The sequence below is a fragment of the Poromitra crassiceps genome (assembly GCF_964638095.1).
Source record: "Poromitra crassiceps genome assembly, chromosome: 4".
Taxonomy (NCBI): Eukaryota; Metazoa; Chordata; class Actinopteri; order Beryciformes; family Melamphaidae; genus Poromitra; species Poromitra crassiceps.
In genome coordinates, this window is record NC_139626.1 from 68,246,738 (window position 1) to 68,261,363 (window position 14,626).

General features: G+C 44.6%; 1 protein-coding gene across 1 annotated transcript in view; it reads right to left on the bottom strand.

Annotated features, from left to right (window-relative positions):
- Positions 1-4,598: 4,598 nt before the first annotated feature.
- sos1 (son of sevenless homolog 1) overlaps positions 4,599-14,626 on the bottom strand; it is a 123,365-nt gene continuing 113,337 nt past the window's right edge. Inside the window, exons 23-24 of the mRNA XM_083634610.1 lie at positions 12,416-12,537; positions 4,599-6,509 (exon numbers count right to left, since the gene is read on the bottom strand). Of these exons, the coding sequence (XP_083490736.1) occupies positions 6,066-6,509; positions 12,416-12,537 (566 nt within the window). The 3' untranslated portion in view covers positions 4,599-6,065. The remainder of the gene's footprint in view (positions 6,510-12,415; positions 12,538-14,626) is intronic.

Sequence of the window (14,626 nt, forward strand, 5' to 3'; positions counted from 1 at the left end):
TTGACTGACTCAGAGTGTCTGACGCTCTGAGGGAGGAGTTAAAGAGTTTGATGGCCACAGGCAGGAATGACTTCCTGGCTGTGGCACTCTCTGGTGCATCTGGATGGAATCAGTCTTGCACTGAAAGTGCTTCTGTGTGCGACCAGTTCGTCATGGAGTGGGTGGGAGACGTTGTCCACGATGGAACGTAATTTGGCCAACATCCTTCTCTCTGACATTGCTGTCAGACTGTATGTTTTCAACTGCATGTTTTTTTTCTTCTTTTCTTTTCCTATGTCTGAGCCTGTTTGTTTGTCTTGTTCGTGTGTTGTTCAAAAAAGTTGAAAATAAAATATTGGGGAAAAAGACCAGAGTAGAATAGATGTAGCTCTTAAAGTTCTAGAAGTTCTCTGTGTGTGCACCTGCATACCTGCATGGAGGGGGGGGGGGGGGGGGGGGTTCAGGGGGGGCTATGTTTGGAGCCTGATAGCAAAGGGGATGAAGTTGGCCCCCTGTTTGTTTCAAATATAGGGTTGGCATATCTCCTACCAGAGGGCAGGATCTGAAAGCAGGTGCTGAGAGGTTATGAGTTGAGTCCCTTGCGATCTTACGTGCTGTCTTCACCGCCCTCTGGTCATAGAGCCACTGGAGGTGAGCACTGCTCTCCGCAGAGCTTACACCCCGGTTACCCTCTGCAGTTTGGCCTTATTGGCCTCTGAGAGACCCTCATACCAGGCCAGAAACGAGAGGGTGAGGAGGCTGTCTATGTGGCAGATGTAAAAGCTGCGGAGGATGGGAGGGGCTACGTTCAGATGCCTCAGCCTTCGTAGGAGGTAGGTCAGCTGTGATGATGATGATGATGGTGGAGAGGACGATGGTATGAATGAAGACACCGATGAAGACAGTAGTCAGTGATGAAACTGGAAATTACGACAATGTTGATGACGATGACAATCACGATGTTAGGCAAAGCAGTGATGATGATGATGGTAGCGGAGAGGAGGATGAGATGGAGACACAGATGAAGAAATAGTGGTCAGATCTGGGCTTTTGTAGTTTGTTGCTGGTTGTGTTGTACACCAACGTGTGTGCTTGGTTAATTCTGCAGGCTTGCAATAGCCTGTAGTTTGCTGTGTGGGTTATTATGTGTTGCTTGACTATTTGGCAATTTTGTATGGGGATGTCAAACTGTATTCATTTGTTTGAGCAAATTATTGGTAAAATCCATGGCGCCGACCATGGTTATGCTTATCAGCATTTGTGCTGCTTAAATATCAGAAGGTGACTGTTTAATGATAAATCCATGGCACTGTCCATGGTGCTGTGTTGGCTGCTGTCTGACAGCCTGTCGCTGTCCATCGGTGGTGGTGCTGAACCGCTCACCAACCGATGCATGTGTAGAGCGTCACGTGCTGTCCTCACTGCTGAAACATTTGAACAGGACTGGCAGCCTGTTTTTTCTTCTTCTTCGTCAGAATAGAGCTCAACAATTGTTTTACTTTTGTTTTGTTTTTGTTAATAAGGAAAAGGAAGTATCTCAGGGTGAGAAGATTACTTTTGTACTGTTGCTGTTAGGGAGGGTATGGTATAGGTATTTGTTTTTCCTCTTCCTTTCCAGTGAACCTGTTTTCCTACGACCGTATACACATATCTTGTATTTTTTGATTTGTGAAGTGAAATGTGTTATGGTCACCCACGATTCAGTAGGTCATGGATTGGCTTGGTTCCAGCCTTAAAACTTGTTATATAAGGATTTTTCTAAATGTCTATGGGGAAATGAATGGGGAACTCTCTTCCGGGGCTGGAAACGTCACGGAAAGTCATGACTGTTGAGCTCTATTCACCTTATTCACCACGCCCACTTTTTCTCTCTTCCGCGTTCGACGCAACGTATTTGTTCTTCCGGTTCAGCGCTAGTTGGCGGCGGCCATTTTCAAAATAAAACGTCAGTATGAATGAAGTTTGGCAACATTCAGAATTAAGCTACACTGCGGCCAACTTCAGTTACATGCTCATAACGTTACTGCTGCGAGGAGCCGATGGCTGTACCCGGTCGGCATTTAACGTTATAAAAAATATGAAAACTTTAAAACAGTTTGGGGGTTTTTTTAGCTTGAAAACAGCTTTTTGGCAAGTCTAAATGACTGCGGTAGGCGTACTCTACTTCCGTGTTTAAAACCGGAAAGACGATTACGAAATGACATCATGCAGAAACGTCCTTGTATGGGCAAAGAATAAGGTGAATAAGCTTGTCTGTAAAGTGGCTTCACCGTAATATGCATTCGTGGACATATTACTTTCAATAAGTGACAAATTGTGTTTTTGGATAGGATAGGCCGGTATATCAGCTATTTTATACCCCATTTTACACCTGGTTTTTAAATGTGACCTGTATCCAGATACGTTAAATGCGTCCAGATACGTTAACGAAAAATGCAAGGTGTAAATGCATTGTGATGATCAGGATGTGATCAGAACTTCCTGACCACATCTGGAGGTAGTCTGGCTCACATTGTGTTCAGATCTTTTACACCCCCATTTACATCTGGTTTTTAAATGCGACGATTATCCAGATAACTTATCCGGACACCGGTCGCATTTAAAAACCAGGTGTAAATGGGGGTGTTACAGTTGTGACTTTTAAAAGGACTTTATCAGAAGGGCCCACTGAGAATGGTCCGCAACCGTCTGGACTGAGAGTGTAGCTCCGCCCCTGATCGGCAATATGGCAAATAGGCGAATCTCCAAAAATGTTGGCGTATCCCTTTAAAGGATAATTTCGTTTTTTTTTTACCTGCAGCCCTCTCCTCACATTAATTATGATCTGACGACTCACCCAGTGTTCTCCGCAGCGTTTTTGTCCGTCCTAGGCGTTGTTTTGAGATCAAGGCCCAATCCCAATTACTATCTTAACCCTCAATCTTAACCCTCAGACTCAAAAATGCGCACTCCCGCGAAGTGCTAGTGCTGTCCCGATTCTCACTTTGTTAAGTTAAGGGTCGAGTTTGAGCGTGATACGGCCCTCAGTTTTAAGATTTTCCAGTACCACCCTTGGCGGTGAGTGTGATCCCAGAATCCCTTGCGTGTCATCAGCTAGATCCATTCAGATGGAAGATGGCGGCGAACGGAGGAAAAAAGTAGCCCGACAAAGTTAAGTATTTCCTTGTTAATAGCGATGTAAAAATTACGATAACCATTGTATTAGCTTAGTTTAATGTCATTTTATGGATTTCTGTTTTGGAATCCTAACAACAATGTTGTTGCTAACGAGTGGGTGCTAGAATGACCGTGCTTTCCGACGTGAGGGCTGGCTTGACTGCAGTGTTTAACTGCAGTCAAGCCAGCCCTCGGTCATTCTAGCCCCACTTGTTTTGTGGTGCGTTGCATTACACGTAGGCTGTATCTTGATAAAAACAACTCAACAACAACATTACCACCGAGAATTATGGCATTTCGTAACAACGTTAACAATGTTATAATATAATAATAATAATATGGCTTGACCAGCACGGCTAGTCGGCTACTGACTATCGATAGTTAGCAACAACAATTGTTGTTAGGATTCCAAAACGGAAATCCATAAAATGACATTAAACTAAGCTAATACAATGGTTATCGTAATTTCTACATCTATATTATCAAGGAAATATTTGTATGGATGCTTTTTTCCTCTCCTTTTGAATTGACAGACTGGACGAAGCTTTGGCATACTGCTGCCCCCCACAGTCTGAAGACGTATCTGCCTTTAAGGGCTGTCCCATTTTAAAGTCGCAAGATAGCCCTTAACACTTAGTTTTGAGGGCTACTAAGATAGAGGGTTGAGCTTGAGGGTTAAGATTGAGGGTTAAGAAAAGAATTGGGATTGGGCCCAATAGTGTGCAAGCCAGTCCTAGAATGGAGCTCCGTCGGGGCCACGTGGCAGCATGCTTTTCCTCCATGTAAATAGACAGTTTTATTCCCGTTTTCGACCCATATCGTCATAATCTGATCCCTAAAGAACCATCAGACTGCTATTCTCCCCCGGGCTATTTCCAGCGGTATTTACAAGGATCCCATTTCCTCATTTCGGGTCAGTATCACCAACTCTCGTCAAGTCAGTCCACAGCATAGACTGTATGGTCCACAGGCCAGCCGGCAAGAAAGTCTCGCGGGACTTGACGAGAGTTGGTGACACTGACCCGAAAGGAGGAAAAGGGATGCCTGTAAATACCGCTGGAAATAGCCCGGGGGAGATTGGCAGTCTGATGTTTCTTTATATATATATAATGACGATATGGGTCGAAAACGGGAAGAAAACTGTCTATTTACATGGAGGAAGAGCACGCTGCCATGTGGCCCCGACGGAGCGCATTCAAGGACTGGCTTGGAGTACTATTTCGATCACAACAACGCCTACGACGCTCCAAATCGCTGCGGAGAACACTGGGTGAGTCGTCAGATAATAATTAATGTGAGGAGAGGGCTCCAGGTTAAAAAAACAACGAAATTCTCCTTTAATAGAGACGCTAAGTCACTGGCCTGATCCTTTAATGGCAGGTGAAGAGTGGACATGAGAGATGTTAGAATACAGTCATGTGGAGCACAGCAGTCAAGTTCTCACTGGTCTCCATCCAGCCCAGAGTGGTAGAAACACGTTTATTCCCTTGTTTACAGAAGGCAATCATCTTTTTGTTTTTTGTTTTGTTTTTACACATTCATTGGCAAAACAGAGAAGGAATCAGAAGAGAAAAGCACTAACAATCATGTATGTGTTGGTCGACTGTTTGGAAAGTAAAGTACCTCTTTGGTGTGGCAGGTACCTGAAGGCCACACGGTGACACCTCAGACCCAGAGTCCAGACTACATTACCCATAACACCTCAGACCCAGAGTCCAGCTGCACAGCCCGGACTACATTACCCATAACACCTCAGACCCAGATTCCAGGTGCAGAGCCCGGACTACATTACCCATAACACCTCAGACCCAGAGTCCAGGTGCAGAGCCCGGACTACATTACACCTCATATCCAGAGAACAGCTGCACAGCCCGGACTACATTAACCATAACACCTCTGCCCCAGAGTCCAGCTGCAAAGCCTGGACTACATTACCCATAACACCTCAGACCCAGAGTCTAGGTGCAGAGCCCGGAGTACATTAGCCATAACACCTCAGACCCAGAGTCTAGGTGCAGAGCCCGGAGTACATTACCCATAACACCTCAGACCCAGAGTCCAGCTGCACAGCCCGGACTACATTAGCCATAACACCTCAGACCCAGAGTCCAGCTGCAGAGCCTGGACTACATTACCAATAACACCTCAGACCCAGAGTCCAGCTGCAGAGCCTGGACTACATTACCCATAATACCTCAGACCCAGAGACCAGCTGCAGAGCCTGGACTACACAGTTCAAATCAATACCCACATATTCCTCTGAGTCCCTTTTCCAGCAGGAGGAGGTTCAGACCTGCAGACGATCTGGATTCAACGAGGCAGATTTTGTCCTTCAGGTCGGATCTGGACTCTGAGCTCACAGACAGAAAAGCCACAGACTGAGTGAAATCAACTGACGACCACAGACAGACAGACAGACAGACAGACACTCCAACAGTCTTTTTTGGAGGTGAGATTGACAATCATCTTTCATATAAGTTTTCTTTTTCTATATAAGGGCACATGATTTTTTTTATTATTATTATTATTTCCCCCCAGTCCAGGTTGGATCAGAACGTCCTGATTGGTCGGTTGGTTTGTTTTCTCAGAATGTCTTGTTTTTGTTTTTACATCCATCCATTTTTTTACAGTTTGGTTCCATTCTGGTCCAATCAGCTGTAGTGTTAACTCGTTTAGCTCCCTGGGGCAATGTCCAGAATGTCCAATCAGAGTCACCCTGCCTCCTTCAGGAAGTCCAGGCTGTCCAATCAGTCACTATGCCCCCAACCAGTAAGTCCAGGCTGTCCAATCAGTCGCCACGCCCCCTTGAGGAGGCGGCCCCCTTGAGGGAGTCCAGGCTGTCCAATCAGAGTTGCCGACGCCCCCAACCAGGAAGTCCAGGCTGTCCAATCAGTCACCACTCCCCCAACCAGGAAGTCCAAGCTGTCCAATCAGAGTGCTGGGGGCATGTCCAGCAGGGGTGTGTGGCTTAGCGACTCCCTCTTGTAGGTTTTGGGAGGCAGTTTTGGGACGCCGTGCCGGGGGGGAACGGGGGGGCCATCCGGGAGCAGCGGAGGGGAGGGGGGAGGCAGCTTCCTGGGCCCGGGGGAGGGGGAGGGGGTGATGGGAGGGGGCGGGGGGGAGGAAGAGCAGGGGGGTGTGGCGGGGGAGGGGGTGTTGGGAGGGAAGAAGGCCTGAGCCAGCAGCTGGCTGCAGCGGGGCCGACCCTGTGGGGGGGGGAGGAGGTGCAGCGGGGAGCTGAGGGGTTCGCGGGGCGGCAGCGAGGGGGGGCTGTCCGGGGGAGAGGACGACAGGGAGGAGTAACGAGGGGGGAGGGGCTTAGACGTGGGCTGGCGGGGGGGCACGGCAGGGGGGCTGTCCAGCTTCGACATCATCTGAGGAGACACACACACACACACACACACACACACACACACACACACACACACAAACAAGTTAAAAATCAAGAGTTTCATCTTGGGGTAGAGCTATGGGGTGTGTGGGGGGGAGGGTTAGGGACATGGCCTATCAACTCGCTCTGACTCTGGGTGGGAAAGGGAGCGTTCATGTCATCGGAACCGAAGATCAGCCACTTGGGCAGACACAACTGCAAAAGTGGGTTTCAACCCCTAGAGGGCACTCTCGCTGCATGGAAATTATACAGTGTGTAGAATTCTGTTATGTTAACTCATTCATGGCCAAATACGTCTTTAACGTCTTATCAGGAATGTGCCTCCCAGCCAAATACGTGTTTGACGTGTTTTTGTTTTTATTAGTGCAGCGCGTAGTTCAAAGACTTCCCCAGCCTGTGACATGGTATCAGGTCCCTGGCCTCAAAGACAAAGCCGACAACACGCGATCAAACACATACCGCAGCTGTTTTTTTTAAATGGAGCAGGAGGAAAGAACAGAAAACGGAGAAACGCTGCCTGTTGCAGAGAGGAGAAACGCCATTGAAACGCCCCTCGGCGCGCTGCACGAGCTGGTCGCCTTGCTGCAGGGCAGCGAACATGGATGAGTTGTTCGCGGTAGTCAAACCCGTGACCAACATGATCGATCCTGGTCCCAAACCCAAGGCGGACCCCGTTCCTGTGTGCCAGCCCGAAAGAGACGAGACGGAGTCACAACTTTGTGAGGAGGAGGAGAACGAGCAGCCTCGCCACAGAAATTGCTTTCACACAGAGCCAAGCAGCACGGCCACTTTCCATGTCGAGGGCGAGGAAGACTGGACTCCAATGCGACAGGACCCGGATGATCTCGCGGTAAGGAGTGTGTGTGTGTGTGTGTGTGTGTGTGTGTGAGAGAGAGAGAGACTACACTGTCTCTCTGCATTCTATGATCGTATAGTTTACTGAGACACTAGTACACTACACTGTCTCTGTACTAAATGTGATTATATAGTTTACTGAGGATATGTTGCTTTTATTTCAGATGAGGAGCCGATTGTGAGCCCACATCTCAGAATGAGGTCAGGACGGCCGAATCCCTGCCCATCTTTCGCCGAAGATTGAAAACTCCTTTTTTTTTTTTTTCAACTTTTTTTTTTTTTTTTCAGTTGCTCTACTGCTGCAAGGGTGTATCTGTGTAGATGATGTTCCACAGTTGATTCCACTAATGTTGACAGAATGTGACATTGTAAGTCGCTTTGGATAAAAGTGTCTGCTAAATGACGAAATGTAATGTAATGTAAAGAGACACACATGGGCCCCGCGCACACACACACACACATTCACACTCACTCACACTGAGTAAACTGTATTGTTGAATGTAAAAAAAGCACTTCATGTATATATATATCTTTTTTTTTTGTCATTTGTGTCAGAACGAATAGTATTTACATGTCTGATGTCAATACAGTTCAAAATAAAAGAATTGAGAGCGAGTTCTGCCTGAGATTGTGTCCTTTACAAAAATGCCCTTTTCTCCTATTTCTCTTCTCAGAGAGACCTTTTTGGTGAAAACAGGGTGTATATAAATGGCTATAAGTAGAGTACAGAACATGCTAAAAGCTCACTTTTTTTTTCTGGTGAACCCAGAGACGTACATCTTCATTTTGAGGTATTGCAATGTAGTGTAATGTCATGTAATGTCATGTAATGTCATGTAATGTCATGTAATGTAGTGTAATGTAGTGTAATGTCATGTAATGTAGTGTAATGTCATGTAATGTCATGTAATGTCATGTAATGTCATGTAATGTAGTGTAATGTCATGTAATGTAGTGTAATGTCATGTAATGTCATGTAATGTAGTGTAATGTCATGTAATGTAGTGTAATGTCATGTAATGTCATGTAATGTAGTGTAATGTAGTGTAAAGTCATGTAATGTCGTGTAATGTAGTGTAATGTCATGTAATGTAGTGTAATGTAGTGTAATGTCATGTAATGTAGTGTAAGGTAGTGTAATGTCATGTAATGTCATGTAATGTCATGTAATGTAGTGTAATGTTATGTACGGTAGTGTAATGTCATGTGATGTAGTGTACTGTCATGTAATGTCATGTAATGTCATGTAATGTAGTGTAAGGTCATGTAATGTCATGTAATGTAGTGTAATGTAGTGTAATGTCATGTAATGTCATGTAATGTCATGTAATGTCATGTAATGTAGTGTACTGTCATGTAATGTAGTGTAATGTCATGTAATGTAGTGTAATGTCATGTAATGTCATGTAATGTCATGTAATGTCATGGGAAGTAACGAAGTACAAATACTTCGTTACTGTACTTAAGTAGATTTTTCGAGTATCTGTACTTTACTTGAGTATTTAATTTTCTGACGACTTTTTACTTTTACTCGTTACATTTTAACACGAGTATCTGTACTTTTACTTGTGTACATTTTCAAAACAGGTTCGTTACTTTTGTTTAAATGCACGAGAATGTAATTTAAAAACGAGTAGAAACGGGAGAACGGAGCAGAAGTAATAGACGAGTTTCCTAGCGCTGCTGATAAAAGCTCATTCCAGCTCCGCCAATAGTATGACTTGGCACTCCTCCGGGGCGTGGACAAAGAAGAGAAACACGGATTTTCTCTGAGGGGAGACACGCAGACATTAGGGGCCGTGCAGACAGCCAGCACTTATTAGCGCTCCTCTTTTTGCAATTCATTCTCTATAAGTACGCGCTTAGCGCGCATCTCTTTCAAGAAGCATTTCATCGCGTTTAAAAGCTGGTGGTGTTTTTTTTAGCGCAGCGCTCTGGGCGCTGAAAGCTGAGGAAAGTTTAACAGGAAAAGCGCCCTGCTCCTCTTCACTCCTCCCACCTCGAGTCTTCTCCCAGGAGAGGAGGATTTTCATCTCGCTGCTTCCAGAGTTGCCAATAATCTGGCTTTTCCAAGCGTTCTTTTTTAAATAACCGCATGGCCCCTTATGGTGTTGTTCTAACACATACATTCAGTGTGTGCACTGTCAACATTCAGCTAATATGGAATATGGTGGTGTTCTAACACCAGAGACAGTTCTGTCTTAACACATTCACTGCCAGCCGTTTTTTTTTTACTGTAGGTAGCTTCTGCCAAAGGGTTTTTTTGAGGATTCTGGCTCATCTTTCAAGACCCGAGGATTCTTTTCTGCTAAGATTTTGTGAACACAAAATATCTCAAAAGAACTAATAGAATGTGTGCTTTCTCTGTCTAAAAGAGTTAGTTTGTAGAGTTAGTAGTTATGTAGGCATTAGCACTTGAATACAGCATGGTTTCAGCGTCTGAAAATTTAAGCTGAGATAAATAGCTTTTTGTGAAATTCGATAGAACAGTCACTTTAACCATTCATTTTTGGCATCAGTAAGACGTCAGACATCTAAACAATAGTAATTTCCTCCATAACAGCAGGAAACCCCCCTCTCCTTCAAACTCCTCCCTCTGTGTGTGTTCTTCTTGGCTGCAGCGGGCGTGTCACAAGCGAGTTTCTGCTGCTGCTGCTGCTGCTCCTGTCTGCTAGCGGCCGCTGGGCAAGTCTGGATGGGCTCGCTCGTTTCTTGGGGTTTCGGTTGAGAGCTTTGATGAAGCTTTTGCGATTCTGGTCTTATTTATGCTGCGTGTTTCAAAGTGTGTTGCACCCATAATCTATTATGCAAATTTGCAATCCCCCACCGCCAGCAACCAGCGCGAAAACGAAAGCGTTTTCGCCAATCCATTTTACAGTATGAGAATGGTTTCATCGCGCGTTCCCCTGCAGTTTTGGCTCGGCTTTTTCTAGTCTGGAGAGCACTGTCGCCACTTAGTGGGTCGGTGGAATGGGTTGTACACGTTCGGTGGCTCCCATATTTATATAGATGTAAAAGGGTTAGATGCACATCCCACCGTTGACGTATCAACTCGTCATTGGCAGTCAACCGTTGGATTTTTTTTGACGTATCAACTCGTCATTGGCAGTGAACGTGTTAACACATTCACTGCCAGCCGTTTTTTCAATATTGTAGGTAGGTTCTGCCAAGTTTTTTTTTGAGGATTCTGGCTCATCTTTCAAGAGCCGAGGATTCTTTTCTGCTAAGATTTTGTGAACACAAATGATCTCAAAAGAACTAATAGAATGTGTGCTTTCTCTGTCTAAAAGAGTTAGTTTGTAGAGTTAGTAGTTATGTAGGCATTAGCAGTAGAATACAGCATGGTTTCAGCGTCTGAAAATTTATTCTGAGATAAATGGCTTTTTGTGAAATTCGATAGAACAGTCACTTTAACCATTTATTTTTGGCGTAAGACGTCAGACATCTAAACAATAGTTTTGAACAGTAATTTCCTCCATAGCAGCAGGAAACCCCCCTCTCATTCAAACTCCTCCCTCCGTGGGTGTGTCTCTAGTGGCTTTGCAGCGTTTGTCACAAGCGAGGCTCTGCCTGTCTGCGGGCGGCTGCTCTTTGGGCGAGTCTGCATGAGTCGTTTCGGTTGCAGCTCAGCTGGAATGAAGCTGCGTGCGATTGTGGGCTTTCTGCGGGTGTTTCAAAGTGTGTTGCACGCATAATCTATTATGCAAATTTGCAATCCCCCACCGCCGGCTCCCAGCGCGATAATGCGCGAAAGCGAAAGCGTTTTCGCCAATCCATTTTACAGTATGAGAGAATGGTTTCCTCGCGCGTTCCCCTGCAGTTTTGCCTCTGCTTTTTCTAGTGTGGAGAGCACTGTCGCCACTTAGTGGGTCGGTGGAATGGGTTGTACACGTTCGGTGGCTCCAATATTTTTATAGGAGACGTGGGGGGCGTTGATCCACGTCCCACCGTCGAGATATCTCGTCATTGGCAGTCAACCGTTGGATTTTTTAAGACGAGATATCTCGTCAATGGCAGTGAACGTGTTAATAATAAACCTTGAATTTGTGAATGTGATCAACCTGTGGACATTCAGTTCCTTATCCATTAGGTATCAGTATCATATCAGTCTCGAGTATTGTGATTCTGCACTTTGTAAGGGACACCTTGTATCCAGCAGTTAAACTTGTCTAACTATTTGCACATTCATATATCATGGAAATATTAATGAGGGAGGACTAGATATGATTTTAATGGGGTTTTTTTGTGTGGAAAAACCATAGCACACTATTTAAAGTAGAGTTTTAAGATGTGTAAAACATTTGTAGGGGATCTTTTATCCTCAAATTATATTCTATGATGTGAGGTTCATTCATTCAGAAAGATACGGTAAAAATACTTTTACTTTTACTCGTTGGGTACATTTCAGAGCCTGTACTTTTTTACTTTTACTTGAGTAAAATAATTGAATCAGTACTTCTACTTTTACCGGAGTAGTTTTTTACACAAGTAACTGTACTTCTACTTAAGTACAGAATGTCAGTACTTTTCCCATCTCTGAATGTAGTGTAATGTCATGTATTGTAATGTCATGTAATGTCATGTAATGTCATGTAATGTAGTGTAATGTCATGTAATGTCATGTAATGTCATGTAATGGGTAGGAGGTGGTGAAATGCCGCCTCCCATTACTTTAGAGCAGCTGTCCAAATCTTAGTGTTAAATCACAAGTCTCCACCTCACCTACAACTGTCACTCCCGACTAGAACACGCCCACACCCACAATATTATATAACTCCGCCCTTCAGGCCTCCAAACATTTCCCATCAACAAAGAGGAAGCCAATGTGAGTCAGACAATGGACTTTTCACCTTCAAATGTATTGTATGGTTGATATATACTGTGTACGTTCAACTGTTTTGTACTTTAATTTGTTAAGATTCCTCCTCAGTGTAAAATCTGAGTTTAAGTTGAGTGAAATGCCAGTGGACGCATTCATGATGTTGTGTGTGCATGTGTATGATGTGTATGTGTGTGTGTGTGTGTGTCTGTCACCTTGGACGGGGAGGACTCTGCGGGGGCGGACTCCGGCCTCCTGCGGGGGGGCACCGGGGGAGGCACCGGGGCATCCTCTGACCCCCGACTGAAACTCACCATAGACGAGACCGAGGACGACCCTGAGACCAAGACACACACACACACTGCTCACACACACATCTACAGCGTATGACAGTACACACACCTGGACCTGACCTCCAGGTTGATGCTGCTGCTTCTCCACCACATGGTCCCGGCTCGATGCGATTTTTTGGGTTTTCCATTGGGCAAAGTACCAGGGACCAGGCACCATATTACCTGGCACTCTTTTGGTAGAACCTCGGTTCCAAGCGAGCTGAGGTGATACCAAAAGGTGACATCAAAACACTGCAGACTGCTGATTGGTCAGAGAGAATCATCATCATTCTGCGACATGGGACGACATCCTGCTCAAACCCGCCATATTTAAGTAGTCTATATATACTATACTTACTCTACGTATTGGTATTTTGTAGGGCTGTCAGCGTTAACGCGTTAATCGCGCGTTAACTATCGTTCCTATTAACGCCACTAATTTTTTAAACGCGCGATTAACGCATGCACGTTCTGTGATGTTTGAGCCTTGGTCCGCGCCATAGTTTTGGAAATCAGGAAGCAGTAACGTTGATAGCAAGCAGAAAGAAAGCTCTGTGAGCAGAGAAGGAGGAATAAAATGGGTATATTGGCAAGTTCAGCTTCAAATTGAGAAAGCATTTTGGGTGAGAGAGAGGGAGCGCGTCTGTCTCGTCTCACCGTGGCAGAGAGAGTGAGAGACAGACAGACGGAGAACGGGAGGGGGGGGGGGACGAGGGAGAGAGAGAGGCAGAGAAAGCGAGCGAGATGGACAGACAGGCAGTGAGAGAGGGACCGACAGAGAACGGGAACGCGCGAGAGAGAGATACCAAGAGAGAAAGAGAGAGGGGGGAGAGAGCATGCACGCAGGTTCTCCTGTCTGTGGCTGGAGAGATGTAGAGGATCGCACCAATTAACTTCACACAGTGCAGCCTGAGAGATGTGTATTCCCAGTAACTAGTAGCAATAATAACAATATTACCAATGGCCAAATACTTACCCATACGAATGATAGCTACTAGGGGTGGGGGAAAAAATCGATTCACCTAAGTATCGCGATTTTTAATGTCACGATTTTTTGGATCGATCTTTTATTCCAGAATCGATAATCGCAAAAAAAAAAAAAAAAAAAAAAAAAAATTTTTTGGTGCTTGCAGTCAGGCCACTCACTGAACAGCAGGCCAGGCGCCGCCTACTGGTTTACTAGTGGTTTTATTACTTTATTAGTTAGTCTGAAGTAATAATTACACTTCAGGGTTAAAGTGGGTGCATCTCATTGTAAAATTGGACTTGAAACGGCCCAAATCTGGCTTCAAACGGCCCAAATTGGGCTTCAAACGGCCCAAATTTCACGCGCATCGGCCCATATCGGCCTGGCCAGCTTGGTATCTAATGCCCGGCCTGAATTATGATCCCAGTCCACCCCTGTTTTTAACTATATCGCCCAGCCCTACTCATGATATATAATATACAGTCTCTAGTGTATGATTCAACTTTTCCCATGTTCTATCTATGTAAAATCTAGTGTAAAAAAGCAAACAAACTGAAAAAATAAAAGAAAAAAATAAACAAAAATCGCAATAAATCGTAATATCGAATCGCAATAATCGTAGAATCGCAATAGTTAAGAATCGCAATATAAATCGAATCGGCACCCAAGAATCGTGATAGTATCGAATCGGGAGATAAGTGAATCGCCACAGCCCTAATAGCTACCCATATTAATACAACAGTGCATATTTGCACAAAGCTCTCAGGTTTAAAGTAGCCTACCTCGGTTAGGTTTAAGGTAGATTTAGAACAGATTTAAAAAATGCGATTAATTTGCGATTAATCGTGAGTTAACTATGGAAATCATGCGATTAATCGCGATTAAATATTTTAATCGATTGACAGCCCTAGTATTTTGCTACTTAGACATTCTACTTATTTTGTGCTTTTGCTTCTATCGCATTTACTAGTTATTCTATGCTATGTTGTGTTTTTCTGCTTATTGCTTAATATTGCATTTACTACGGTTTATTTTTATTTTATTTTATTTTATTTTATTTATTTATTTATTTATTTATTTATTTTTATTTATGCTATGTGTGTTCTGTGAGCGAGCTACAGTAACTT